Raw genomic sequence first — 27,641 nt, 5'->3', positions numbered from 1 at the left:
CTCCCCTCACTGGACTTCGAAGCTGGTGACCTTTTCTAAATCGTTTTGTACATTCAGCAATAGACAAATTCCCTAGTACACCATGGACATCATAAATAGCTATATAATGAATGGGGCCAGGCGCAGTGGCTCACGCCTGCAATCCCAGCACTTTGGGACGTCTAGGTGGGCTGATCACCTGAGGTCAGGAGTTCGAGACCAGACTGATCGACATGGTAAAATCCTCATCTCTACCAAAAATACGAAATTAGCCAGGTGTGGTGGCGGGCACCTGTAATCCCAGCTACTCGGGGGCTGAGGCAGGAGAATCTCCTGAACCCAGGAGGAGGAGGTTGCAGTGGGCTGAGATCATGCCACTGCACTCCAGCCTGGGCAACAAGAGCAAAACTTCATCTCAAAAGAAAAAAACGAATGAACGAAGATCTCTTCGTGAAGACTTCTGGGCAAATTCGTTAAACAGAAAAGACGGGACCCAAAACCAAACGTACCAGCCCTCCTCCTTAAGGTACACTGTAGAATTGCAACGCTACAAAAATAATAAATAAATAAATAAGCGTTGCCTGTAATCCCAGTGCTTCGAGAGGCCGAGGTGGGAGGATCACTTAGGTGTTTAAGACTGGCCAAGATAGTGAGACCCCCATCTGTTAAAAAAATACAAATAAATACTTTTTAAAAATTAGTCCACATGGTGGCATGAGCTTGTAGTCCCAGTCACTCAGGAGACTGAGGTGGGAGGATCCTTTGAGCCCAGGAGGTCAAGGCTGCAGTGCGCTATGACCATACCATTGTACTCCAGCCTGGGCGACAGAACAAGACCCTGTCTCTAAAAAAATAAAGAGCATAGAGCAAGGACCAGAAGGAAATATGTCCAAATGCTGACAATTCTTTCCTCTCAAACATGAAATTACAGAGCAAGGACAGTCTTCTCAATGAACAGTGTTGGGAAAACTGAATACCCACATCCCAAAGAATGAGGTTAGAGCCTTCCCTTACTTACACCATGTAGAAGAATTAACTCAAAACCAATTAAACACCTAAACGTGACCAGGTGTAGTGGCTCACACCTGTAATCCCAGCACTTTAGGAGGCTGAGGCAGGCAGATCACTTGAGGTCAGGAGTTCAAGACCAGCCTGGCCAACGTGTCAAAACCCCATCTCTACTAAAAACACAAAAAATTTGCAAGTGTGGTGATGCATGCATATAGTCCCAGATACTCAGGAGGCTGAGGCAGGAGAATCGCTTGAATCTGGGAGATGGAGGTTGCACTGAGCCGAGATCTCGCCACAACACTCCAGCCTGGGTGACAGAGCAAGACTTTGTCTCAAAAGAAAAAAAAAGACCTAAATGTAGACCTAAAAGGTCTAAAACTCTTAAAAGAAAAGCTTCATGGCACTGGATCGGCAATGATTTCTTGGCTATGACACCAAAGCCCAGCCAACAGAAGAAAAAATGAGATATTAATAAATTAAGTTACATCAGAAGTAAAATTTTCAGGCTGGGTGCAGTGGCTCTTGCCTGCAATCCCAGCACTTTGGGAGGCCTAGACGGGTGGATCAAGAGGTCAGGAGTTCAAGACAAACCTGACCAACATAGTGAAACCCTGTCTCTACTAAAAACATAAAAATTAGCCAGGTGTGGTGGCGGGCACCTGTAGTCCAGCTACTTGGGAGGCTGAGGCAGAAGAATCACTTGAACCTGGGAAGGGGGGTTGTAGTGGGCCAAGACGTTGCCATTGCACTCCAGCCTGGGCGACAGCATGAGACCGCGTCTCAAAAAAAGAAGTCAAAATTTCTGTGCATCAAAAGATCCAATCAACAGAGTGAAAAGGCAACTCACAGAATACAAAAAAAGAGGGGCAGATCTCCTGAACTCTGGAGTTCGAGACCACCATGGCCAACATAGTGAAACCCTGTCTCTACTAAATTACAAAAAACTAGCTGGGTGTGGTGACGCATGCCTGTAGTCACAGCTACTTGGGAGGCTGAGGCAAAAGAATCACTTGAGTCCCAGAGGCAGAGGCTGCAGTGAGCCGAGATCATTCCACCACACTCCAGCTTGGGCTTCAGAGTGAGACTCCGTCTCAAGAAAAAGTAAATTGCAAATTATACATCTGATAAACGGTTAATACTGAGATATATAAGGAACTTCTACAACTTAACAACAACAAAGAAGCGACCCAATTCAAAACAGGGCAAATGACTTATTAATAATAGAAATTTCTCCAAAGAAGATATGCAAACGGCCAGCAAGCACCTAAAAAGATGTTCAGCATCACTGATCATTAGGAAAATACAAATCCACAATGAGATACCACTTCATACCCATTCGGTCAGCTACTCTCAGAATAAACAAATTCGCTCTTTCCCATCTTGCAAGATGGTGGGTGAAAATGTTAAGACGGATACTAAAGCAACCCGGAGCGTGCCGGGCGCGGTGGCTCACGCCTGTAATCCCAGCACTTTGGGAGGCCGAGACGGGTGGATCACCTGAAGTCAAGAGTTTGAGACCAGCCTGGCCAACATGGCGAAACCCCGTCTCTAATAAAAATCCAAAAATTAGCCGGGCGTGGTTGCAGGTGCCTCTAATCACAGCTACTCGGGAGGCTGAGGAAGGAGAATCGCTTGAACCCAGGAGGTGAAGGTTGCAGTGAGCTGAGATCGAGCCACTGCACTCCAGCCTGTGCAAAGGGGGTGAGACTCCATCTTAAGAAAAGAAAAGAAACCTGAATACAAGAAGGCTAATGCTGGTGGCAAGGTGAAAAAGGGTCACCCCAAGACTAAAAAGCCCAAGAAGGGGAAGCCGCATCACAGCCAAAATCCTGTCCTTTTCGGAGGAATTGGTAGATATTCCCGATCTGCTACGTATTCCAGAAAGGCCATGTACAAGAGGAAGTACTGTCGCTAAGTACAAGAGGAAGTACTCAGTTACTATGTCCCAGGGTGAAAAAAAAAAAAGAAGGGCTGGGCGTGGTGGTTCATACCTGTAATCCCAGCACTTAGGGAGGCCGAGGCGGGTGGATCACTTGAGGTCAGGGGTTTGAGACCAGCCTGGCCAATATGGTGAAACCCCATTTCTACTAAAAATACAAAATAATTAGCTGGGCGTGGTGGCGGGTGCCTCTAATCCCAGCTACTTGGGAGGCTGAGGCAGGAGAATTGCTTAAACCCGGGAGGCGGAGGCTGCAGTGAGCTGAGATTGCAGCATGGCACTGCAGCCTGGGCAACAAAGTGAGACTCTGTCTCAAAAAAAAAAGAAGAAAGAAATTAGGTGGTGATTGCCAGGGGCCAGGGGAGGACAGAGTTGGCAGTTAGCGTTTCACAGGTACAGGCTTTCGGTTTTGCATGATGAAAAGAGCTCGGGAGATGGATGGTGATGGTGATTGCATGAGAGAGTGTCTTTAATGCCACAGCGCTATACACTGGAAAATGGCTTAAGATGGTAAATTTTGGCCCAGCGTGGTGGCTCACGCCTGTAATCCCAGCACTTTGGGAGGCTGAGGCGGACGGATCACTTGAGGCCAGGAGTTTGAGACGAGCCTGGCCAACATGGTGAAACCCCGTCTTTACTAAAAATACAAAAATAAGCTAGGTGTGGTGGTGCACACCTATAGTCCCAGATACTCAAGAAGCTGAGGCATGAGAATCACTTGAACCCGGGAGGCGGAGGTTGCGATGAGCCAAGATCGAGCCACTGCACTCCAGCCTGGGCAACAAGAGCGAAACTCTGTCAAAAAAAAAAAAAAAAAAAGGGTGGGGCGGGTGGGGAAATATAATAAATCTTCTGTTACGTCTCTTTTACCAGAATACAAATAAACGTTTAAAACTTTTGCAAAGTGCAATGATGAATGATTTCTTTCTTTTCACTTTTCCAGATTTTCCAGGTTTTCTATAATAAATATAATCAAGGGGAAAACATAAACTTTTTTTTTTTTTTTTTTTTTTTCCCAGTGTGTCGGGTTTCTTTCACCTAAACATCTGTGCTGGCCACAGGAGCCTGAACCCTGCGGCGCCCGGAGCCTGCTGGGTCGAGGGCTTCCATCATCTTTTTCTACCCGACACCAACATTTGGTTTCCATTCCCGGCTCCCCTCATAATTCTTGGAGATCATCTCGTGCGGGTTTCGGGTCCAACGGAAAGAAAGCAGCTCTTGGGAGTGTCAGCTTGCATCCCGTGGGGGTAGCTTTGGCTCAGCCAGCAGTCAGTTTGCCTTTCCCAGTGCCACCCCTGGCCGCCTCCGGAGCACATCCATCCTGCAAGCTACCCACCCGCTGTCAGCAAAGCAGGCGCGTTTCCTGGTGTGCGGTAACCCGACCCGGGCTCTGCTCCCCAGGGGCGTGGCCAGGCTCTGGGATTAATCTCGGGGCAGATGCCCTGTCGGACGCTGAGACAGCTGTCCCCACGTGCAGCTGTCCCGGACCTAGGCCCAGCAGGCGGACAACTTGCAACGCTACCGCCACCCTCCAGCAAAGAAGATTGGGATTTCCTGCCAAATTCCTTGCCCAGGCAACAGCCTGGACCCTCACACTGGGGCTGGGTGCACCATGCTGCCTGCTCACTCCTGGTTCATTCCGGGGCAGAATTCAACTCAGGCCTTGTGAGTGCCTGCGTGAGTTGGACCTTGTCCCAATGGGTCCGGCTGCCTTTGAATCCATAAGGGATTGTTTGAATGAGAGGTCAATCCTGTGTTCAGGGCTGGATTACCTGTCATGGCAGATTTAGCCTTCTGGGACAGGGCTCCTGACCCCTAGTGGCCTGCCGTTCAGCCTCAGATGAAGTGTGTGAAACGAGAACAAAGTAAGCCAGGACCGGGTGCGGTGGTTTACGCCTGTGATCCCAGCACTTTGGGAGGCCGAGGCAGGAGGATCGCTTGAGACCAGGAGTTCAAGACCAGCCTCGCCAACATGGCAAAAACCCGTCTCTACTAAAACCATAAAAATTAGCTGGGTGTGGTGACACACGCCTGTAATCCTGGCTACTCGGGAGGCTGAGAAACGAGAATCACATGAACCCAGGAGGCAGAGGTTGCAGTGAGCCGAGATCATGCCACTGCACTCTAGCCTGGGCAACAGAGTGAGACTCTGTTTCAAAAATAATAAAAACAGGCCAGACAAGGTGGCTCACGCCTGTAATCCCAGAACTTTGGGAGGGCAAGGCGGGTGGATCACCTGAGGTCGGGAGTTAGAGACCAGCCTGACCAACATGGAGAAACCCTGTCTCTACTAAAAGTACAAAACACTAGCCAGGCGTGGTGGTGCATGCCTGTAGTCCCAGCTACTCTGGGAAGCTGACGCAGGAGAATCACTTGAACCTGGGAGGCAGAGGTTGCAGTGAGCCGAGATCGCGCCATTGCACTCCAGCCTGGGCAACAAGAGTACAACTGGGTCTCAAAAAACTAATAAAAAATAAAAATAAAAATTAGCTGGGTGGAGTACACCTGTAGTCCTAGCTACTCGGGAGGCTTGCTTGAGCCCAGGAGGTTGAGGCTGCAGCGAGCCATGACTGTGCCATGGCACTCAGCCTGGGCAACAGAGCCAGACCCTGTCTCAAAAAAGAAAAGAAAAAAAGCAAGCTAGGACAGGACCAGAGGAGGTCTGCTTGGGGCAGACATTCAGCAGGAGACACACAATTCAAAACGTAGGCTGGCCACCTGCAGTCTCCGCACATGCTGGATTCCAACAGCAACACAGCCCTGACTCAACAGCTTATTTCATGCTCCCACATCCCTGGGAACTGGCTACAATTAGTCCCACTGCACAGATAAGTAAGCCAAGAGACAGAACAGGAGAAGGAGGCAACGTTACCCGACTCCCAGGTGTCAAGTGTTAGGTCTGTGCTTCTGGCTTCATTCACACAGCTGCCATTTATAAACCTTTATAAACGCCCCTGCCCACTCACCCACAGCTGGCAGATAGATGCCTACCCTGCATGAATGTCCGTGGCCTTATCACCTATTTCTGGATCTGTATTGGCCAATGCCAGGGATACAGTGATGAGCAAGGACCGTCTCGGTTTCCCTGCTATGGTGATCCGAGTTCTGCCTGCAGGGAAATCTGCATTCATGATGTTTTTTAAGAGACGAGGTCTTGCAGTGTGACCCAGACTGGAGTGCAGTGGCATAATCACAGCTCACTGCAGCCTCAAACTCCTGGGCTCAAGCGATCCTCCCACCTCTGCCTCCCGAGTAGCGGAGACTACAAGCACCCACCATGACATCCAGCTAATTTTTAAATTTTTTGTGGAGAAGGGGGTCTTGCTACATTGCCCAGGTGGGTCTTGAACTCCTGGGCCCAAGCAGTCCTACTGCGTCAGCTTCCCAAAGTGCTGAAACTACAGGTGCATACCGCCATGTCTGGCTATTTATTTATTTATTTATTTATTTTTGAGATGGGGTTTTGCCGTGTTGCTCAGGCTGGAGTTCAGTGGCTCAATCTCTGTTCACTGCAACCACCGCCTCCCAGGTTCAAGTGACTCTCCTGCCTCAGCCTCCTGAGTAGCTGGGACTGCAGGCATGAGCCACCACACCTGATTAATTATTTTGTATTTTTAGTAAAGACAGGGTTTCACCATGTTGGTCAGACTGGTCTCAAACTCCTGACCGCAAATGATCCACCCACCTCAGCCTCCCAAAGTACTGGCTAATTTTCACTTTTTTTTTTTTTTTTTTTTTCTAGAGATAGAGTCTCACCATGGAGTTCATTCTGGCATTTATTTATTTTTAGAGACCAGGTCTCCCTATCACGCAGGCTGGAGGGCAGTGGCGCTATCATAGCTCACCGCAGCCACGGACTCCGGGGCTCAAGCACCCCCCAACGAGCTGGTGTTCCAGGCATGAGCCACTGCCCCCGGACCATCCCCCCCCTTTAACCAGGTCCTGCCTCCTCTCTTCAGAGGAAACGAACAAAGAACGGTGGGAAGAGGAAGCAGAGGGGATGGTTGTGAGGAAATCATGCCAGGTTTTTCAGGTTTTAGACTCCGGAACTCACGCCAGTGGTTTCCCAGGGACTCTCCGACCTTCAGCCACAGACTGAAGGCAGCGGTCTGCCTTACTTTTGAGGTGTAGGTACTCGGTCTGAGCCGGTGCTGGCTTCCTAGCTCCTCAGCTTGCAGGCGGCTTATTATGGGACTTCACCCTGTGATTGTGTGAGCCAATTCTCCTTAATAAACTCCCTTTCAGGGGCAGGGGGCAGAAAAAATAAAATAAAATAAAATAAATAAACTCCCTTTCATATGTACATATATCCTATTGGTTCTGTCCCTCTAGAGAACCCTAACACACACAATGACCAACACACACACACACACACACACTGAAAGACTATAAGATTCTCCACTGAACAGGTGCAGTGGCTCCCACCAACACTCTGGAAGGCCAAGGCTGGAGGATTGCTTGAGCCCAGGAGGCCAAAACCAGTCTGAATCTGGGCATGGTGGCTCATACCTATAATCCCAGCACTTGGGGAGGCAGAGGTGGGAAGATTACCTGAGGTCAGGAGTTCAAAACCAGCCTGACCAACATGGTGAAACCCCATCTCTACTAAAAATACAAAATTTAGCCGGGCGCGGTGGCTCAAGCCTGTAATCCCAGCACTTTGGGAGGCCGAGGCGGGTGGATCACAAGGTCGAGAGATCGAGACCAACCTGGTCAACATGGTGAAACCCCGTCTCTACTAAAAATACAAAAAATTAGCTGGGCATGGTGGCGCGTGCCTGTAATCCCAGCTACTCAGGAGGCTGAGGCAGGAGAATTGCCTGAACCCAGGAGGCGGAGGTTGCGGTGAGCCGAGATCGAGCCATTGCACTCCAGCCTGGGTAACAAGAGTGAAACTCCGTCTCAAAAAAAAAAAAAAAAAAAAAAAAAAAATTTAGCCAGGCATGGTGGCAGACGCCTGTAATCCCAGCTACTCTGGAGGCTGAGGCAGGAGAATCACTTGAACCCAGAAGGCAGAGGTTGCAGTGAGCTGAGATCGTGCCATTGCACTCCATCCTTGGTGAAAGAGTGAGACTCCATCTCAAAACAACAAAAAGAAGGAGGAGGAGGAGAAGGAGGAGGAGGAGGAAGGAGAAGAAGAAATAGCAGCAGCAGCAATGCAGGGAGACCCCCATCTCTACTAATAATTTAAAAATTAGCCAGGCATGGTGGCACACACCTGTGGTCTCAGCTACTCAGGAGAGAGCTGAGAGAGGAGAATCACCTGTGCCCATGAGTTGGAGGCTGCAGTGAAAAGCGATCGCCTCATGGCACTCCAGCCTGGGCAACAGAGTGAGACCCTGTCTCAAAAAGTAAATAAATAAATAAATAAATAAATAAATAAGAAAACTGGCAAAAAATATTGCCTTCCTTAAAAGAAAAAATTCTCCACCTCCAAAAACTCTAGAGAACTACATAAAAAAACCATTAAAACAATTTGTTAAAAATTCACAAAGGTAGCTGATGTATAGTCCACATGCCTCAAATGAACAGCTTCCCTACTTGCCAGACATCCGCATTTGCAAATGGCAAGGAATCAAAGAGTCCTTTCACGATAGCTATAAAAATGACAAAATGCTCAAGAATAAATCTAACAAGCCCTGAGTCAATGGAGCAGCAGACCTTTTTCCTAAGAAACACACAATGTTATAGGCATGTAATTGTTTTGTTTTGTTTTATTCTCAAAGACTTTTGCAAGACATTGGAGACCATTTGCTTTTCAATTTTTTTTTTTTTTTTTTTTTTTTTTTTGAGACAGAGTCTTGCCCTGTTGCCAGGCTGGCGTGCAGTGGAGCAGTCTTGGCTCACTGCAACCTCCACCTCCTGGGTTCCAGAGATTCTTCCGCCTCAGCCTCCCGAGTAGCTGGGACCACAGGTGCATGCCACCACGTCCAGCTAATTTTTGTATTTTTTTTAGTAGAGACAGTTTCACCATGTTGGTCAGGATGGTCTCGATCTCTTGACCTCATGATCCACCCGCCTTGGCCGCCCAAAGTGCTGGGATTACAAGCATGAGCCACTGCACCTGGCCTTTGTTTTGTTTTGTTTCATTTTGTTTTGTTTTTTGAGACAGGATCTCACTCTTTCACCCAGGCTGGAGTGCAGCGGCGCCATCTTGGCTCACTGCAACCTCTGCCTCCTGGGCTCAAGCGATTCTCCTGCCTCAGCCTCCAGAGTAGCTGGGATTACAGGTGTACACCACCACACTCAGCTAACTTTTGTATTTTTAGTGGAGATGGGGTTTCTCCATATTGGCCAGGCTGGTCTCGAACTCCTGGTTTCAAGTAGTCCACCCACCTCAGCCTCCCAAAGTGCTTGGATTACAGATGTGAGCCACCATGCTTGGTCATAAACATGTAATCCTAAGAATCCATTAAATCAACACAGCATGATCAAAATCCCAACAGCATTTTTTTTTTTTTTTTTTTTTTGAGACGGAGTTTCGCTCTTGTTACCCAGGCTGGAGTGCAATGGCACGATCTCGGCTCACCGCAACCTCCGCCTCCTGGGTTCAGGCAATTCTCCTGCCTCAGCCTCCTGAGTAGCTGGGATTACAGGCACGCACCACCATGCCCAGCTAATTTTTTGTATTTTTAGTAGAGACGGGGTTTCACCATGTTGACCAGGATGGTCTCGATCTCTTGACCTCGTGATCCACCCGCCTCGGCCTCCCAAAGTGCTGGGATTACAGGCTTGAGCCACCGCGCCCGGCAGAGCATTTTTATAAACCTAGGAAAGATGATTTGAAAATTCACCAGAAAGAAAAAGATGTGTAAGAACAGCTAAGAATATTTTGATAAAGACAAACAATGAAGGAGAAATTGTTCTATCAGCTAACAAAATATATGACAAAGATATAATAATTAAAACACAGGACTGTGGTTTTGGCACCAGACCAAATAAAGTTCAGTAGAAAAGAAGAGTTCAGGCTGGGCTCAGTGGCTCAAACCTGTAATCCAAGCACTTTGGAGGCCAAGACAGGCGGATCACCTGAGGTCGGGAGTTCAAGACCAGCCTGACCAACATGGTGAAACCCCATCTTAAAAAAAAAAGAGAAAGAGGAAAAAAAAAAAAGAAAATAAGAGTTCGGAAAAAGCATCATACATATAGGAAAATTTAGTATATGATAAAAGTGGCATTTAAATCAGCAAGGAAGAATGGATTATTCAATGAAAGCATGAAGGCAGTTTGGGTAAAAACCTAAGTTAAATCCCTACCTCACAGCCTTTGTAAAAACAGGGCCAAGTACGATGGCTCACACCTGTAATCTCAGTGCTCTGGGAGGCCAAGCCAGAATTGCTTGAGGCCAGGAATTCAAGATTAGCGGACAACATAGCAAGACCCCTTCTCTACAAAAAATTTAAGAACTTGCCTGGTGTGGTAGCACGCACCTGCAGTCCTAGCCACCGAGGCAGGAGGATTGCTTGAGCTCAGGAGTACGAAGCTGCAGTAAGCCATAATTATGCAACTTCGCTCTAGCCTGGGAAACAGATCAAGACCCTGTCTCAAAACAGCAACAAAATATAAATAAAAAATTTAAAAAACAAATGGAAAAGCCATGCTCTAATGACCCTTAGCTCGAGGCTGAATCTTAACAGGCTTGACACTCAAAGCCACTTTCCTTCTTAATTCTTTCTGGAGCCTAGGATCAGTGAAACCCTCCAAGGCCCCCAGATATCTGGCGTATCATTCCCTTTTCATCTCCGTTTGTGTGTTTGGCCAAATAATGTTTCCCTCGAGGATGTCCTCTTCCTAATCCCTGAAACCTGAGAAAACGTTATCTTCTGTAGGGCTATGGTTTGAATGTGTCCCCCACAAAGCACACATTAGAAACTTAATCCCCAACACAACAGAATTGGGAGGCAGGGTCTAAAGGAAGATATTTAGGTCATGAAAGTTCCACCCTCATGAATAGATGAGACCGGAGGTAAAAGGGCTTGAGGCTTCGAATTCGATCTCTTGCTCTCTTTCTCTCCTTCTCTTTGCCCTTCCACCAGAAAAGGACACAGCTTTTTCCAGATGGTTCTTGGACTTCCCAGCCTCCAGAGCCATGAGCCAAGAAATTTCCACACATATAAATTATCCAGTCTGTGCTTTTCTGTTCCAGCAGCACAAGAGGAAATAAGATCTGTGGTTAAAGGGACTTTGTGATGAAAGATGTTGAAGTTGAGGGGGTATCCACGTGCCCCAACCTAATCTAAAGGGTCCATACAAGAAAGAGGCAGAAAAATCAAAGTCAGAGAGAAAGGAAGTATAAGAAAGAAAGGTTGGAGTAATGACCTTTGAAGATGGAGGGAGGGGCTACAAGTCAACGAATGCTGGTAGCCTCTAGATGCCGGAAAAGGCAAGGAAATAGCTTCTCTCCTGGAGCCTCCAGGAAGACCAGCCCTGTAAATACCTTGATTTTAGCCCAGTGAGACCTGATTTGGACTTCCAGTCTCAGGAACTGTAGGATAATGAACTAGTATTATTTTAAATTTGTGGTAATTTGTTACAGCAGCAAAATGAATCTAATACAGCTTGCAGATACCTGGTCATTTCCTGGGTACCCTCTGTAATTCAGGCAAGGGTGACAGAGAACAACCTAGAACAGGCGTCCCCAAACAACGGCCCGCGGGCCGCATGCGGCCCCCTGAGGCCATTTATCTGCCCCTCCGCCCCACTTCAGGAAGGGGCACCTCTTTCATTGGTGGTCAGTGAGAGGAGCATAGTATGTGGCGGCCCTCCAACAGTCTGAGGGACAGTGAACTGGCCCCTGTGTAAAAAGTTTGGGGGACGCCTGACCTAAACCCTAGAACTATGGAACTGAACCAGACAGGAGCACTGCCCTGAGAGAATCTGCCATCTCTGGGAAGATCACCATTATGAATTCTCCAATCATTAGTTACGGAATTTACTCACTGTTGTCAGAAGCCTGTAATTTACAGAGCTAGCTCTGAGACCTTTCAACAAAGGTACCTGACGTTATCTTGAGGGGCAAGCAAACAGCCCCTGAAGACGTGATTTTTTTCTTTTTTTTTTTTTGAGACGGAGTTTCGCTCTTGTTACCCAGGCTGGAGTGCAATGGCGCGATCTCGGCTCACCGCAACCTCCACCTCCTGGGGTCAGGCAATTCTCCTGCCTCAGCCTCCTGAGTAGCTGGGATTACAGGCATGTGCCACCATGCCCAGCTAATTTTTTGCACTTTTAGTAGAGACGGGGTTTCACCATGTTGACCAGGATGGTCTCGATCTCTCGGCCTCGTGATCCACCCGCCTCGGCCTCCCAAAGTGCTGGGATTACAGGCTTGAGCCACCGCGCCCGGCGCGATTTTTTTCTTTTGTTTTTCTTTTTTTTTTTTTTTTTTTGAGACGGAGTTTTGCTCTTGTTGCCCAGGCTGGAGTGCAGTGGCACAATCTTGGCTCACTGCAACCTCCACTTCCCGGGTTCAAGCGATTCTCCTGCCTCAGCCTCCCAGCTAATTTTTTATTTTTAGCAGACACAGGGTTTCTCCATGTTGGTCAGACTGGTCTCGAACTCCCGACCTCAGATGATCTGCCCACGTAGGCCTCCCAAAATGCTGGGATTACAGGCGTGAGCCACCGCACCCAGACAATGCGATATTTAAGCTAATCTCCGAGGTCTGGGCAGGAGTTACCTAGGCCAAGAGTCAGCAACGACCGATCAAGGTGTTGCCAGAAAGATGTCCCAATCCAGACCCCAGGAGAGGGTTCTTGGATCTTGTGCAAGAAAGAATTTGGGGAGAGTCAACAGAGTAAAGTGAAAGCAAGTTTATTAAGAAAATTAAGTAGGGAGACTGAGACGGGAGGATTGCCTGAGCTCAGGAATTCGAGACCAACCTGGGCAACATGGTAAAACTCCATCTCTACTAAAATACAAAAATTATCCAGGTGTGGTGGTGCGTGCCTGGAGTCCCAGCTACTCGGGAGGCTGAGGCACGAGAATTGCTTGAACCTGGAAGGCGTAGGTTGCAGTGAGCCAAGATAGCTCCCTGGCACTCCAGTCTGGGTGACAGAGAAAGACTCTGTCTCCAAAGGACTAGAGAACAGCTACTCCATAGAATAGACAGAGCAGGCCCAGGGATGGCTGGTGCCCATTTTTATGGTTATTTCTTGACGATAGGCTAAACAAGGGGTGGGTTATTCATGCCTCCCCTTTTTAGACCGTCTAGGGTAACTTCCTGACGTTGCCATGGCACTTGTAAACTTGTCATGGCACTGGTGGGAGTGTAGCAGTGAGGATGACCAGAGGCCACTCTTGTCACCATCTTGGTCTTGGAGGGTTTTAGCCGGCTTCTTTACTGCAACCTTCTATCAGCGAGGTCTTTATGACCTGTATCTTGTGCTGACCTCCTGACTCATCCTGTGACTTAGAACGTCTTAACCATCTGGGAATGCAGCCCAGTAGGTCTCAGCCTCCTTTCACCCAGCTCCTGTTCAAGATGGAGTTGCTCTGGTTCACACGCCTCTGACAACTTGTGCAAAGGCCCTGGGGCAGGACGAATCTGGAGGTCGAAAGGCAGCCAGTGGTGAGCAGAGCACAAGTGAGGCCAGGAGCAGCCAGGCAGAGCCAGGGTGGGGTCCCTCTCCGAGCCCCTGATGCAGAGGCTCCCCGCCCTGCTCCACTCCTCCCTCAGAAGGCACCCATGTCCAGAGTCCGTGTGTGAATCCTTTCAGGACAGGGAGAGGCTGCAGCCAGCCGGGATCACAGCACCACGGAAATGGGTGCCCGGGGCAGGCCAAGACTTCTTGGAGCCCAAGAATCAGCCTTGTGGCCAAGTCAATCACAGGAGGCCAGGAAGGGAGATAAGCCCTCCCACAAGAGCAGGAATGACAAGAATGTCAGAAGCCAGAGGCAACTGGCCCGGGCGCAGCCAAATCAGAAGGAAACTGCTACCTTCCCTCAAAGCTGGGGAAGCCCGAGCGAGACTCTTGTGGGTGTTTGGCAGGCATGGTCCCCTCCAGGGGCCGCAGAGCCGCAGACATCCTGCAACAAACCCTCATCCAGGGACAACTCCCTGGGGAAAAGTCTGAGCCTCCAAGCAGGGGACATTGTCCAAGGGGCTGGGAACTGGGGGGGATTGTCAGGCATTTATCGCCACATAGTCCTTGCCTTTCCAGAACAAGAAAGCGGGTAGGAGATCAAATTCTTACAAACAAAGACAGATAGTATTTGGGCTGCAAACCACTGCGCAGTCATGACCGCAAACGGCTCACACACATGCGGAGCAAACGATGTCTGCCCTCCCACCGGTTTTGCTGTCCCCAGCCCCCCAGTCTTACTGAGTGGGGTGGGAGGAAGGGAGCTCCAGATCTGGAGCCCTTGGCAGTGGCTCACTCCTGTTATTCCAACACTTTGGGAGGCCAAGGCGGGAGGATTGCTTGAGGCCAGGAGTTCGAGACCAGCCTGGGCAACAGAGGGAAACACTGTCTGTACAAAAAAAAAAAAAAAAAAAAAAATTTTTTGAGATGGTGTTTCCCTCTGTCACCCAGACTGGAGTGCAGCGGCACAATGTCAGCTCACTGCAACCTCTGCCCCGCAAGGTTCAAGCGATTCTCCTGCCTCAGTCTCCCAAGTAGCTGGGATTACAGGCACCTACCACCACATTCGGCTAATTTTCGTATTTTTAGTAGAAATGGGGTTTCACAATGTTAACCAGGCTGGTCTTGAACTCCCGACCTCAGGTGATCCACCTGCCTTAGCCTCCCAAAGTGCTGGGATTATAGGCAGGAGCCACCACGCCCAGCCAGAAAAAAATTTTTTTAAATAAATTAGCAGGACATGGTGGTGTGCACCTGTAGTCCCAGCTACTCAGGAGGCTAAGGTGGGAGGATCACTTAAGGCCAGGGGTTTGAGACTGACCAGGACAACATAGTGAGACCCCCATCTCTATTTAAAAGAAAAGAAATCAGAAGAAAAGAAAAGGCCGGGCACAGTGCTCACACCTATAATCCCAGCACTTTGAGAGGCCAAGGCAGGCAGATCACCTGAGGTTAGGAGTTCGAGAACAGCCTGGCCAACATGGTGAAACCCCATTGGAAGTAAACATACAAAATTAGCCAGATGTGGTAATCCCACTATTTGGGAGGCTGAGGCAGGAGAATCACTTGAACCCAGGAGGTGGAGGTTGAAGTGAGCCGAGATCTCACTACTGCACTCCAGCCTGGGCGACCGAGCCAGACTCTACCTCAAAAAAATAAATAAATAAAATAAGAAAAGAAATCCTCGCTGGGCGCGGTGGCTCAAGCCTGTAATCCCAGCACTTTGGGAGGCCGAGGCGGGTGGATCACAAGGTCAAGAGATCGAGACCATCCCGGTCAACATAGTGAAACCCCGTCTCTACTAAAAATACAAAAAATTAGCTGGGCATGGTGGCGCGTGCCTGTAATCCCAGCTACTCAGGAGGCTGAGGCAGGAGAATTGCCTGAACCCAGGAGGCGGAGGTTGCGATGAGCCGAGATCGCGCCATTGCGCTCCAGCCTGGGTAACAAGAGCAAAACTCCGTCTCAAAAAAAAAAAAAAAAAAAAAAAAAAGAAATCCTCAACCTCACTCCTCACCACAGGCATCTGAGCACCTCAGATCCCTCCCGTCTGCTCCTCAATCACATCTGGGGGTGATTCTCTGCACCGACGCTCCAAGTGGCTGAGGTTCAGCTGGGGGTGCAGACAGCCCCGCACCCCTCCCTGTGGTCTTGAAGACCTAAGCAGGGTCCTAAGAGACAAGGGACAACCATCAGGATGGCAGCTTCCGTCTCCTCCAGCTGCCTTGCAGCAGCAAGGATGGGCTCCGCCGCAGGAGGAAGTCCCGAACGACCGCAGTGCACAGGCCCAGGACCTGCTCAGGAGAGCACCGGAAACCTCCCGGGCCATTCTGCTCATCCTACGAGGCCCGACTTCAATGAAGACTCTTCCAGGAAGTCCTCAGCATTTCGCCCCCATCCACTAGAACAGCCTCTCACGGAGCGCGCCGTCTGAAGGGCGCCACCCTGGCGAAAGTCACCCTAGAAAGAGATTCTGTGGCCTCGTATGTTTGTTGTTTGGTTTGGGGAAGGATTTTTTTTTTTTTTTTTTTTTTTTTGAGACTTTCTTCGAGACAGGGTCTTGCTCTGTCACCCACACTAGAGTAATGTGACTCAATCGTAGCCTCAACCTCCTGTGCTCAGGTGATCCTCCCACCTCAGCCTCCCCTCCCAGGGGGCTGGGACTATAAGCATTCAACGCCGCGCCTGGCTAGTTTTTATTTATTTATTTATTTTTATTTTCCTGAGATGGAGTCTCACAATGTCACCCAGACTGGAGTGCAGTGGCACAATCTCAGCTCACTGCAACCTCCTCCTCCTGGATCAAGTGATTCTCCTGCCTCAGCCTCCCAAGCAGCTGGGATTACAGGTGCCATCACACCCAGCTAATTTTTTTCTTTTTCTTTTTTTTTTTTTTTGAGACGGAGTTTCGCTCTTGTTACCCAGGCTGGAGTGCAATGGCGCGATCTCAGGTCACCGCAACCTCCGCCCCCTGGGTTCAGGCAATTCTCCTGCCTCAGCCTCCTGAGTAGCTGGGACTACAGGCACGCACCACCATGCCTAGCTAATTTTTTGTATTTTTAGTAGAGACGGGGTTTCACCTTGTTGATGAGGATGGTCTCAATCTCTTGACCTCGTGATCCATCCACCTCAGTCTCCCAAAGTGCTGGGATTAATGGGGTTTCACCATGTTGGCCAGGCTGGTCTCAAACTCCTGACCTCAGGTGATCTCCCCACCTTGGCCTCCCAAAGTGCTGAGATGATGGGTGTGAGCCACCTTGCCTGGCCTGTGCATTTTATTTCTATTATTATCACGTTGTAATATACAAGGAAGTAATTCTACTATTCACCATCATGTAGAATCAGCGGGAGCCCTGAGCTGCTTTTCCTGCAACTAGATGGTCCCTTTTGGGGGTGATGGGAGACAGTGACAGATTATCAGACATTAGATTCTCATAAAAGTGCACAACGTGGATCCCTCGCCTGTGCAGTTTACAGTAGGATTGGAGCTCCTGCGAGAAGCTAATGGAGCTGCTGATCTGACAGGAGGTGGAGCTAAGGCTGTACCGCAAGCAAGGCTTTTCCTTCCGTCACTCACCTCCTGCTGTGTGGCTCCAGTCCTTTAACTAGTCTTGAACCGGTATCTGTCCGTGGCCTGGGGGTTGGGGACCCCTGCTTTACACAGATCACTCTGGGGGCAGCTAGGGGTGGGACAGACAGGGCGACGTGGAGGCTGGAACGCACATCACCCTCCTCCAGTATTTCAGAATTAACCTGGGCTGAGTGCAGCTTGTTTCAAGGTAATCAGTTACAGGACTCCAAACAGAATAGACCCAGGTTTCTGGGAGGGAGGCAGAGAGAAGGCCAGGCTGGGGAGGCCGGAGACCCCTGACGACTCGGAGAGCAGAACAGCGCAGCGTGTGTGTGTTTCTGAAGGGTCGTCTGCAGAATTCCCCGAGCACTTTGTGCTCACATTCCCGAAAATCCTCTAACAGTCAGTTATTGTTGCTCTTTTCCCCTGCCCCAGGCTGAATTGGTCCAGGTCCAGCGCACACACTCTCGAAGTGGTAATGAAGTGTCACACGACTTCGAGCCAAGAGAAGCCTGGAGGAGCGCTCTTACTGCCATAGGGATTGTTGCTCTGGGAATGGATTTTAAAATAACAGACAAGCTGGGGGAAGATTCAGAAAACCCTGGAGCTTGAGGACAAGGTCTCACCAGATATTTACATGGAGGCCATTCCATGTGATTCGCGGGAAAATCTTCCCCGCTCTGTGCACTCACACTTCAAAGGGAGAAGCAGGATCCCTAAATCAGGGGTCTCCATGGTTTCTCTAAAAGCAGCTTAGGGCTTGGAGAGATGATGGATTTCACAGACATAGGAAACATGGCTGGGCACAGTGGCTTACTCGTATAAGCCCAGCATTTTGGGAGGCCGAGGCGGTTGGATCGCCTGAGGTCAGGAGTTCGAGACCAACCTGGCCAACCTGGAGAAACCCCTGAGCTGGGCATGGTGGTGAGCGCCTGTAATCCCAGCTACTCTGGAGGCTGAGGCAGGAGAATCACTTGAACCCGGGAGGCGGAGGTTGCAGTGAGTCGAGATTGTGCCACTGCACTCCAGCCTGGGTGACAGAGCAAGACTCCTCAAAACAAAACAAAAAAAATGCTCCCCAGCAAAAGATTCCAAGGCCTCATATATTTGTAGAACCCCCTGTCCTTGCAACCTTTGCAAGGCATCTGAATACCTCCATGGTTATATACCTGAACAGAGCATTTACTGTTTTCCTAAGAACATGATTAATATGAACCCATTGAAGCCCCAGAACAACTTAAGTACTAAGATCATTCCCATTTTACAGATGAGAAAACTGAGGCACAAAGACTCCCAGGCTCCAACACACCCTACCTCCCGTAGCTCACTTTGCACACATTTGCATCACAACAAATTCCACTCTTGCCCATCAATGTTTTCCCCAACCAGACTCTGAGCTTATCAAGGGCCGAGTCTGGGTCTGAATCATCTCACTGCCCCAAAGACAGGGTCTCATTCTGTCATCCAGGTTGGAGTGCAGTGGGTATGATCATAGCTCACTGCAGCTGAGATTGTGCCACTGCACTGCAGCCTGGGTGACAGAACCAGACTCCATCTCAGAAAACAAAAACAAACCAACAAAAAACTGTGTAAGCTTGATTTATAATTTTTAAATATTTAGCCATATGGCCGGGCGCGGTGGCTCACACCTGTATTCCCAGCACTTTGGGAGGCCAAGGCAGACAGATCACAACATCAGGAGTTCAAGACCAGCCTGGCCAACATAGTGAAACCCCATCTCTACTAAAAATACAAAAAATTAACCAACCATGGTGGCACATGCCTGTAATCCCAGCTACTCGGGAGGCTGAGGCAGGAGAATCACCTGAACTCAGGAGGCGGAGGTTGCAGTGAGCTGAGATTGCGCCATTGCATTCCAGCCGGGGCAACAGTGTGAGCCACCGTCTCGAAAATAAATCAATCAATAAATAAGCCATATGGTGAATGGTCTTCATCTTTAGTCTTGCCCCAAGCCCCAAAAATGTTCAGGGTGGCCAGGGCTTGCAGGTGGTTTAAGATCATGGAAGTCTAGTCTCCCCACAAAAGACCATATCGAGCCAGCATCATTTAAAACGGCCTCTTCAAAATATACCCCAAGAAGAAACTGCTGATGGGAATGCAGAATGCTGTAACCCCAGTGGAGGGAAGCTGCATGCTATCTAGCGGAATTAAACATGTGTTTGCCATTTAGCTGCACAAGTGTCTATCAGTAGAAGACTGGCTGAGTAAATACAGTCACTCACACTATGCACGACTACAGACCTATAAAAATGGATGTGGATTGTCTTTGCTTTATTTATTTAGAGACAGAGTCTCATTCTGTGGCCCAGGCTGGAGTGCAGTGGCATGATCTCAGCTCACGGCAACCTGCACCTCCCAGGTTCAAGCAATTCTCCTGCCTCAGCCTCCAGAGTAGCTGGGATTACAGGCACGCGCCATCACATCTGGCTAATTTTTTATATTTTTAGTGCAGAAGGGGTTTCACCATGTTGGCCAGGCTGGTCTCAAACTCCTGATCTCAAGTGATCCACCTGCCTCGACCTCCCAAAGCCTGGGTTTACAAGCGTGAGCCACCGTGCCCGCCTGTCTTGCTTTTTGATAGAGCCATCTCCACAGCACGTTATGATGGGAAAAGGCCGAGTGCAAGACAGAGTAACTAGCACATTACCTCTGTGTAAGAGGAGGATACAGACACAAACACACACATCCTCATTCACACTCTCACGCTCACACACGTTGCTTACATTTACAAAAAGAAACAATGGAAAGAGAATCCAAACACTAACTCAAAATCTGCCTCACTACAAATAGCAAATAAGGGGGAAATTATGTGCACAAGTATTCTAGCAATCACCAATTTTAAAGAGTCAAAATTATAGTACCACAGTGAAGTAGGAGGTGGGACTGGACTCTGGAGGCTGGGCTTGACACCGGACCAAATTGAGGACTAGCTAAGACAGGGGAAGCACATTCCCACGAGACGCACTCACTAGGGCACCATGTCAGTTACCATTTGCCATGGCAACACCTGAAAGTTACCACCCGTTTCCATGGCAACAACCCAACAACCAGGAAGTTACCACCTTCATTCTAGAAATTCCTGCGTGTTAAAAATCATGTGTTTTCAGGAAAAGATTTTAAAAGTAAAAAAAAAAGAAGAAGAAAAAGAAATTCCTGTGTAAACTGCCCCTTAATTTGCATATAAAAAGCGAGTATAAACAGTGCTAAACTGCCTCTGAGCTGCTAGCCTGGGCACTCTGCCTGTGGGGCAGCCCCGCTCTGCAAAGAGCAGAGCCTCTGCAGCTGTGCGCTGCCCATTCAATAAAAGTCGCTGTCTGACACCACCCACTCACCCTTGAATTCTTCCCTGGGTGAAGAACCCTCCCGGCTAAGCCCCCGTTCAGGGACCTGCCTGTCCTGCATCCACCTCGCGATCCTTACTGAAATAATGGCATAGGCAATGATCACCAACCCCTCAAGCATCACAAGAGCAAAAGAGACACAACCAGACATTGCATGATTCCCAGTGGAAAAACGCTACACCACCCAGGAGGTCATTCTGCCAAAATAACAACGATCATCATAAGGAGAAAAAGAAGGAGGAGGAACTAAATCCAGCCAAGCTCTTGATCCAATTTCCCATTATCTGGAAATAGAGGATAGATGAACACGTTCACAGGCACCATGAGCATGTAACCAACAAAATCCTGGACAAAGAAAACTCTAGAAGGCTGTGTTTCTTCAACAAATAAATTGCAACAAAAAGAAGGGAGACGGAGGAGGAGACTTGTAGACAGCGGTGTTCTGCTGAATATTTAATACTCAGCTTCCCAGAAGAAAGCCACGTCCTTCTGTTAGTCAGCTCAGAGCTGCCGTAACAGAATACCATAGACTGAGTGGCTTAAGCAGCAGACGTTTGTTTGTTTCTCACAGTTCAGGAGGCTGGGAAGTCCAAGATCAAGGTGCTGGCAGATTCAGTTTCTGCTGAGGGCTCTCTTTGGTTTGCAGACAGCCGTCTTCTTTCTCTGCTGTGTCCTCACATGACTAAGAGAGAGCTCTAATATCTCTTCCTCTTATTTTTATTTTTAATTTTATAGAGATAGGGTTTCTCCATGTTGGTCAGGTTGGTCTCAAACTCCCGACCTCAGGTGATCCGCCCGCCTTGGACTCCCAGAGTGCTGGGATTACAAGCGTGAGCCACCGAGCCCAGCTTTTTGTTTGTTTGTTTTTTGAGACACACTCTCACTCTGTCACCCAGGCTGGAGTGCAGTGGCATGATCTCACCTCACTGAAGCCTCTGCCCCCCGGCTCAAGCGATTCTAGTGCCTCAGCTTCCCAAGTAGCTGGAATTACAGGTGTGCACTACCACACCTGGCTAATTTTTATATTTTTAGTAGAGACGGGTTCACCATGTTGGCCAGACTAGTCTCAAACTCCGCACCTGAGGTGATCCACCCACCTTGGCCTCCCAAAATGCTGGAGTTACAGGCGTGAGCCACCAAACCCAGCCTCTCTTCCTGTTCTTATAACCCCACTAATCAAATCATGGGGGTACTACCCTCATGACTTCATCTAAATCTGGTTACCTCCCACACGACCCACCTCCAAATACCACCATGTTGGGGGTTAGGGCTTCAGCGTATGAATCTGGTGGGGAGACACACACTCAGTCCATAGCATCTCCTGACATGATATGGTAACTAGATCACCAGGAAGTATTTCTGTCTCTCCCAACACCACCAAATAGAGACCATAAATATCATCAGACCTTTCCACCTAACTTCCAAAATAGAAAAGACACAGGGGGCAGAGGATCAAATTAATTACACCACTGGGGAGCAATTAGTAATTAGCTAGTGTAATCACACCTGTATGTGGACATTGCAGGTGAGATTAATTACACATTGGTGTAATTAACTTAAAACAGTTATGTGGAAATTGCAGAGAACAACTGGTCTTCAAGTCAACAGCATGAAGGAAGAAGTACTCTTTCAAAGTGGCAGGACTTTCCTACACTAAAAGGTACGGAAGAGACAGGGTCTGGCCCTGTCACCCAGGCAGGAGTGCAGTGGCACAATCATAGCTCATTACAGCCTCGAACTCCTGGGTTCAAGCAATCCTCCCACCTCAGCCTCCCAAGTAGTTCAGACCACAGGCATTGCCAATTAGCAGACTTATTTAGATCCAGACTTGAACAAAGTAACAATTAAAAACTGCTTTTTGACTAGGCACAGTGGCTCATATGCTAATCCCAACACTTTGAGAGGCCAAAGCCAGGGGATTACTTGAGGCCAGGAGTTCAAGACCAGCCTGGGCAACACGGCACAACCCCATCTCTATGAAAATTTAAAAATTAGCCAGGCTTGGTAACCCATGCCTGTGATCCCAACTACTCAGGAGGCTGAGTTGGGAGGATTGCTTGAACCCAGGTGGTTCAAGCAGTGAGCTATGATCTTGCCACTGCACTCCTGCCTGGGAGATAGAGTGAGACCCTGTCTTAAAAAAAACCTGAAACTTTAGGAGCAATAACAATGAAATTAAAGAAGGCTCTTAGTCAAGAAACAGCCCTGTCATCACTGCCCATCAACTGAGACCACGCCCCTGTAAACACACTGCTGAAAGCCAACGCTGCAAGGACCACTGTGCCACCTGCTGTCCCCAAGCCTTCTGCTTCTAGAGATCTTGGATCTCGAGAGCAAGGGACACTTGTGACAGATAGCTCATGAGACAAAGAAACATGTGATGCCCAGGCCAGCGCCAGCCTGGGAGGCCGGGATGGGCGGATCATGAGGTCAGGAGATGGAGACCATCCTGGCTAACACAGTGAAATCTTGTCTCCACTAAAAATACAAAAAAAAAAAAAAAAAAAAAAAAAAAAAAAAAAAATTAGCCAGGTGTGGTGGGTGCCTGTAATCCCAGCTATTTGGGAGACTGAGGCAGAATTGCTTGAACCCAGGAGGCAGAGGTTGCAGTGAGCAGTGAGCCGAGATCGGACCACTGCACTCCAGCCTGGGCAACAAAGCAATACTCAGTCTCAGAAATAAATAAATAAATAAATAAATAAGTAATTTAGTTGGGCACGGTGGCTCACACCTGTAATCCCAGCACTTTGGGAGGCCGAAGCAAGCGGATCATGAGGTCAAGAGATCGAGGCCATCTGGCTAACGTGGTGAAACCCCATCTCTGCTAAAAATACAAAAATTAGCTGGGTGTGGTGGCGCGTACCTGCAGTCCCAGGTACTCAGGAGGCTGAGGCAGGAGAATCAGGAGGTTGGAGGTTGCAGTGAGCCAAGATTGCACCACTGTGCTCCAGCCTGGGCAACAAAGCAAGACTCTGTCTCCAAAAAAACCACAAAACCCAGAAGAACATTCAGACAAGCCACAAGCAGACAGAGGGGAAACGGCTCAGCCCTAGGCTTCTTCGTATCGTTAACCCCTGAAATGGTTTCCTAGAAACTTTCTTCTGTGCATTTGTCTACCTAGATGTAGATCCGATTTTCTTTTTCATAAATAAAATCACGCTGTATATATTATTCTGCAAGTTGAAAAGCTTGTTTTTTAGACAGTCCTCATATGGAACGTTGCAGAGCCCACACCAGCATGGGTGTTTGGCGAATACTCCTCAAAGAAGCCCCGGGTCAGTATTTCCAAACAAAATAAGAGAAATAGAATTGCATGCAAACTTTTCCAGAGGCACTTTCATGCTTTTCTGGGTCCTGCCTCATCCAGCCATAAGTGTATGGTTCTTCCCAGCACGAAACATCCCTTTCTCCCTGTTGTTAAGGCATTAGCCAGAAATCGTCTTGGAGTCCTCTGATTTGGTAAATATCAAGGAGAAAAAAAAAAAGAACTGGGATTTTTTAGCTTTGATAAGCAGAGCAGTATTCCAGAAATCATCAGCTCTGGGCCAGGTGTGGTGGCTCCTGCCTATAATCCCAGCACTTTGGGAGGCCAAGGCAGGAGGATCTCTTGAGACCAGAAGTTAGAGACCAGCATGTGCAACATAGTGAGATCCCATCTCTACAAAAAATAAAAAAATTCGCCAGTCATGGTAGTGCGCGCCTGTGGTCTCAGCTACTCAGGAGGCCGAGGTGGGGATGGCTTGAGCCGGGGGAGATCAGGTCTGCAGTGAGCTATGACTGTACCATTGCACTGCAGCCTGGGAAACAAGCTAGACCCTACCTTACAAAAAAGCAGAAAAGAGGTCAGTCCTGAGTGGCCACGGAGCCTAGAAAATCCTCTCTGTGCCTCAGTTTCCTCAGCTAAAGGAAAGATACTACTCTAATGTTTTAACCCTACGGTCGTTAAGGATCAAAAGAAGTGGAGATTGGGAGGCCAAGGCGGGAGGATCGCTTGAGCCCAGGAGTTTGCAACAAGCCTGAGCAACAGAGATTCTGCCCCTGCAAAAAAATAAATTAAAATGTAAGCCGGGCGCGGTGGCTCAAGCCTGTAATCCCAGCACTTTGGGAGGCCGAGGCGGGTGGATCACGAGGTCAAGAGATCGAGACCATCCTGGTCAACATGGTGAAACCCCTTCTCTACTAAAAATGCAAAAAATGAGCTGGGCATGGTGGCGCGTGCCTGTAATCCCAGCTACTCAGGAGGCTGAGGCAGGAGAATCGCCTGAACCCGGGAGGCGGAGGTTGCGCTGAGCCGAGATCGCGCCATTGCACTCCAGCCTGGGTAACAAGAGCGAAGATCCGTCTCAAAAAAAAAAAAAAAAGTAAAAATAGATGGAACAGACACAGGTAGCGCATTCCAAAGCGCTGTCATAGCTGTGTGGGTTGTAGTTATCACTAAATGGGGAAAAGCTAAATTCAAGTGATTTATGCAAACGAGGCGGCTGGCAACTTTTACTTGCGTGCTTACGGTTTTCTGAGCGAATTCAAATGCGGGCTCCCGAGCCGCAGCCCTGAGCATCCCGGGGGCGGCCATGACGCCACCTGCCGGCTGAGAGGGGAGAGACGCCCGGCGGGTCCCGGCTCCCGGGCCTGGTGACCCTGCGCCCGGGCCCGGTGACCCTGCACCCTCTCCAACCCCGCAACGGAGCCACCCGATCCCAGCCGGTTCCACGTCCAGGGATGGCCGAGAGTCGCAGGAAGATCCCCTGCGGCCTCAGTCCCAAAGACTGGGCGGGAATGACCCCTCCCGTGTCCTGGGGCCGCCGGTAGGAGAGGGGGCGCCCGGAACGCGCGGCCTTGGCCACCCCGGAACCTGCTCCGCGGCACAAAGCAGCAGCCGCGCAGGTGAGCGGCGGAGCCACGTGAGCGGACGAACGCCCCGGGCAGAGCCCCAGCCCCGGCCACCGTGGTCGGAGCCATCTCCACTCGGAGCCCGAAACGAGGAGGCGAAGGTTGGGGAAGCGAAGAAAGGAAGAAACAGGGTGGGCGCAGCCAGAGACCACCGCAGCCAGAGACCACCTGGACCCGAACTCTCGCCCCCGCGACCATGTGACCTCAACCCCCAGCCCCGCGTCGCTCGTTCCAGCCGCCCCCGGTCTCCAGCCCCCAGCCCCCGCCGCCCCGCGCCCCTAGCCCCCAATCGCTCTGCACCCCAGGCCCTGCGGTCTCTCCCCGAGTGCCCCCAACCCTCAGCCCCCGCCGTTTCGTCCCAGCCGCACCGTGTCCCCAGCCCCTGGCCTCCGCCACCCCGCGCCCCCAGGCCCGGATCGCCCCGCACCCCAACCACTTCCAGTTCTCGCTCCAGCTGCGCGGTGTCTGCAGCCCCCAGTCCCCACTGCCCCGCGCCCCCACTAAGCCCCCGGTCGCCCCTCGCTCCAGCCCCCCTTCCTGCGACCCCCAGGCCCCGCCGCCCCGCCCTACTCACCGGCGGCTCGCGTAGCCGCTGCCGGGGGAGCCGGCGCCGGGCTCGGGGTAGCCGTGCTGCTGCAGGGCTGCGGCCGGGAAGGGGTAGAGGAAGCCGGTGGCCAGTGCCGACCCGCAGAGGCAGCAGCACGCCCAGGGCAGGAGTAGGGCCAGCTTCATGGTGCGCGGCCGCCCGCGGGGACTCAGAGTCCCGGGCACCAGGACCGGCAGGAGCGCACCGGCGCCCAGACCGAACCCGCGGCCCCGGCCGGGAGCGGAGCGAACCGAGCCGGGCGAGCAATCGGAGCCCGGCTGCGAGTTGGAAGAGTGTGGGGGGCGCCCACGCCTCTCCGGGGCCGCCTTTTCAAATTCGGCGAGGTGGGCTCTGCGCCGTCAAAGGGGGCGTGGGGCTTTCTGGTTAACCCTCGGCAGTCCGGGGTAGAGGAAGCGGCAGTGGCGGCAGAGCTAGGGTGCGAGCTCCGTTGGGGATCCCCGGAGCCTGGCACCCCGAAAGCCAGACCTCGCGCCCGGGGCCCCGATACACAGAAACTTTGCAACCAAACCTTCTTCGGGTCCACAAAAGGTTTGGAGTGCCCATTCTGTGACTGACTATTTCACCTGGACGATGTTGGTGAATCCCCACCACCCTGCCCTCGGTGGTTCCATTCAAAAATAGAAACTGAAGCTCAAGAAAAGTTAAGCCAGTCAAATGCGCGTCTTGCCTTCCTTGAGCAGGGCTCTTTGGATCCAAGTACTGCGTGACCCTGAGAAATCGGCCAGGGCTTCCCAGGAATCTTCTTCCCGTTTCTTCCCTCCAGCCCCCATCTGCCCCGCTGGCTTTTCCAGGTAAGAAGCTTTGGGAAAGGAGGAAGGGTCAGTTGGGGTGAGAAGTTGTAGCTAGATTTGGGAGGCCTAGGCAGGCGGATCACCTGAGGTCAGGAGTTCGAGACCAGCCTGTCCAACATGGTAAAACCCCATCTCTAGTAAAAATACAAAAATTAGCTTGGTGTGCTGGGGGCACCTCACTTCAACTACAGGCTGGGCTGAGGCAGGAGAATCACTTGAACTCAGGAGGCGGAGGTTGCAGTGACCCGAGATCATGCCACTGCCCTCCAGCCTAGATGACAGAGTCTCCATCTCAATAAAAGAAAAAAGTTGCAGCTAGAATCACAGATTCATAAGACATCCTATCCAGAAAAGGGCTTCAGGAAGATGTAAGACAATCCCACCTTTTATAAATGGAGAAACAGAGTCCCAGCTCCCACAATGGGCCCAAGGCCAGCCTGGCCATAGGTTGGTCTTTTCTAGGTTGCAGGATTTCCATAGTGCTTGGACCCTGTACCAGGCACAGATGGGACCAGAAATCCAGCCCACTGGGAGCTGGATTGCCCGAGTTGGGAGCTTTTTTTCTTTCTTTCTTTTTCTTTCTTTCTTTCTTTTTTTACAAGACAGAGTCTTTCTCTGTCACCCAGGCCGGAGTGCAGTGGTGTGATCTCAGCTCACTGCAACCTCTGCCTCCCAAGTTCAAGTGATTCTTCTGCCTCAGCCTCCTAAATAGCTGGGATTACAGGCAAGCAATAACATGCCTGGCTAATTTTTGTATTTTTAGTAGAGACGGGGTTTCACCATGGTGGCCAGGCTGTTCTCGAACTCATGACCTTAGGTGATCAGCCTGCGTCGGCCTCCTAAAGTGCTGGAATTACAGGCATGAGCTGCCGAACTGGGCCTGGGAGCTTTTTTTCTAACTCTCCCAAAAG

General features: G+C 50.1%; 1 protein-coding gene across 2 annotated transcripts in view; it reads right to left on the bottom strand.

Moving 5' to 3' along the window:
* The window catches only part of COL26A1 (collagen type XXVI alpha 1 chain), a 155,655-nt gene extending 129,396 nt beyond the window's left edge, over positions 1-26,259 (bottom strand). For both annotated transcript variants that reach the window (XM_074390287.1, XM_039460501.2), the window contains exon 1: positions 25,907-26,259. In XM_074390287.1, the coding sequence (XP_074246388.1) occupies positions 25,907-26,064 (158 nt within the window). In that variant the 5' untranslated portion in view covers positions 26,065-26,259. The remainder of the gene's footprint in view (positions 1-25,906) is intronic.
* Positions 26,260-27,641: the final 1,382 nt, after the last annotated feature.

The sequence above is a fragment of the Saimiri boliviensis genome, chromosome 20 (assembly GCF_048565385.1).
Source record: "Saimiri boliviensis isolate mSaiBol1 chromosome 20, mSaiBol1.pri, whole genome shotgun sequence".
NCBI lineage: Eukaryota > Metazoa > Chordata > Mammalia > Primates > Cebidae > Saimiri > Saimiri boliviensis.
This window is presented reverse-complemented; position numbering and strand designations above follow the sequence as displayed.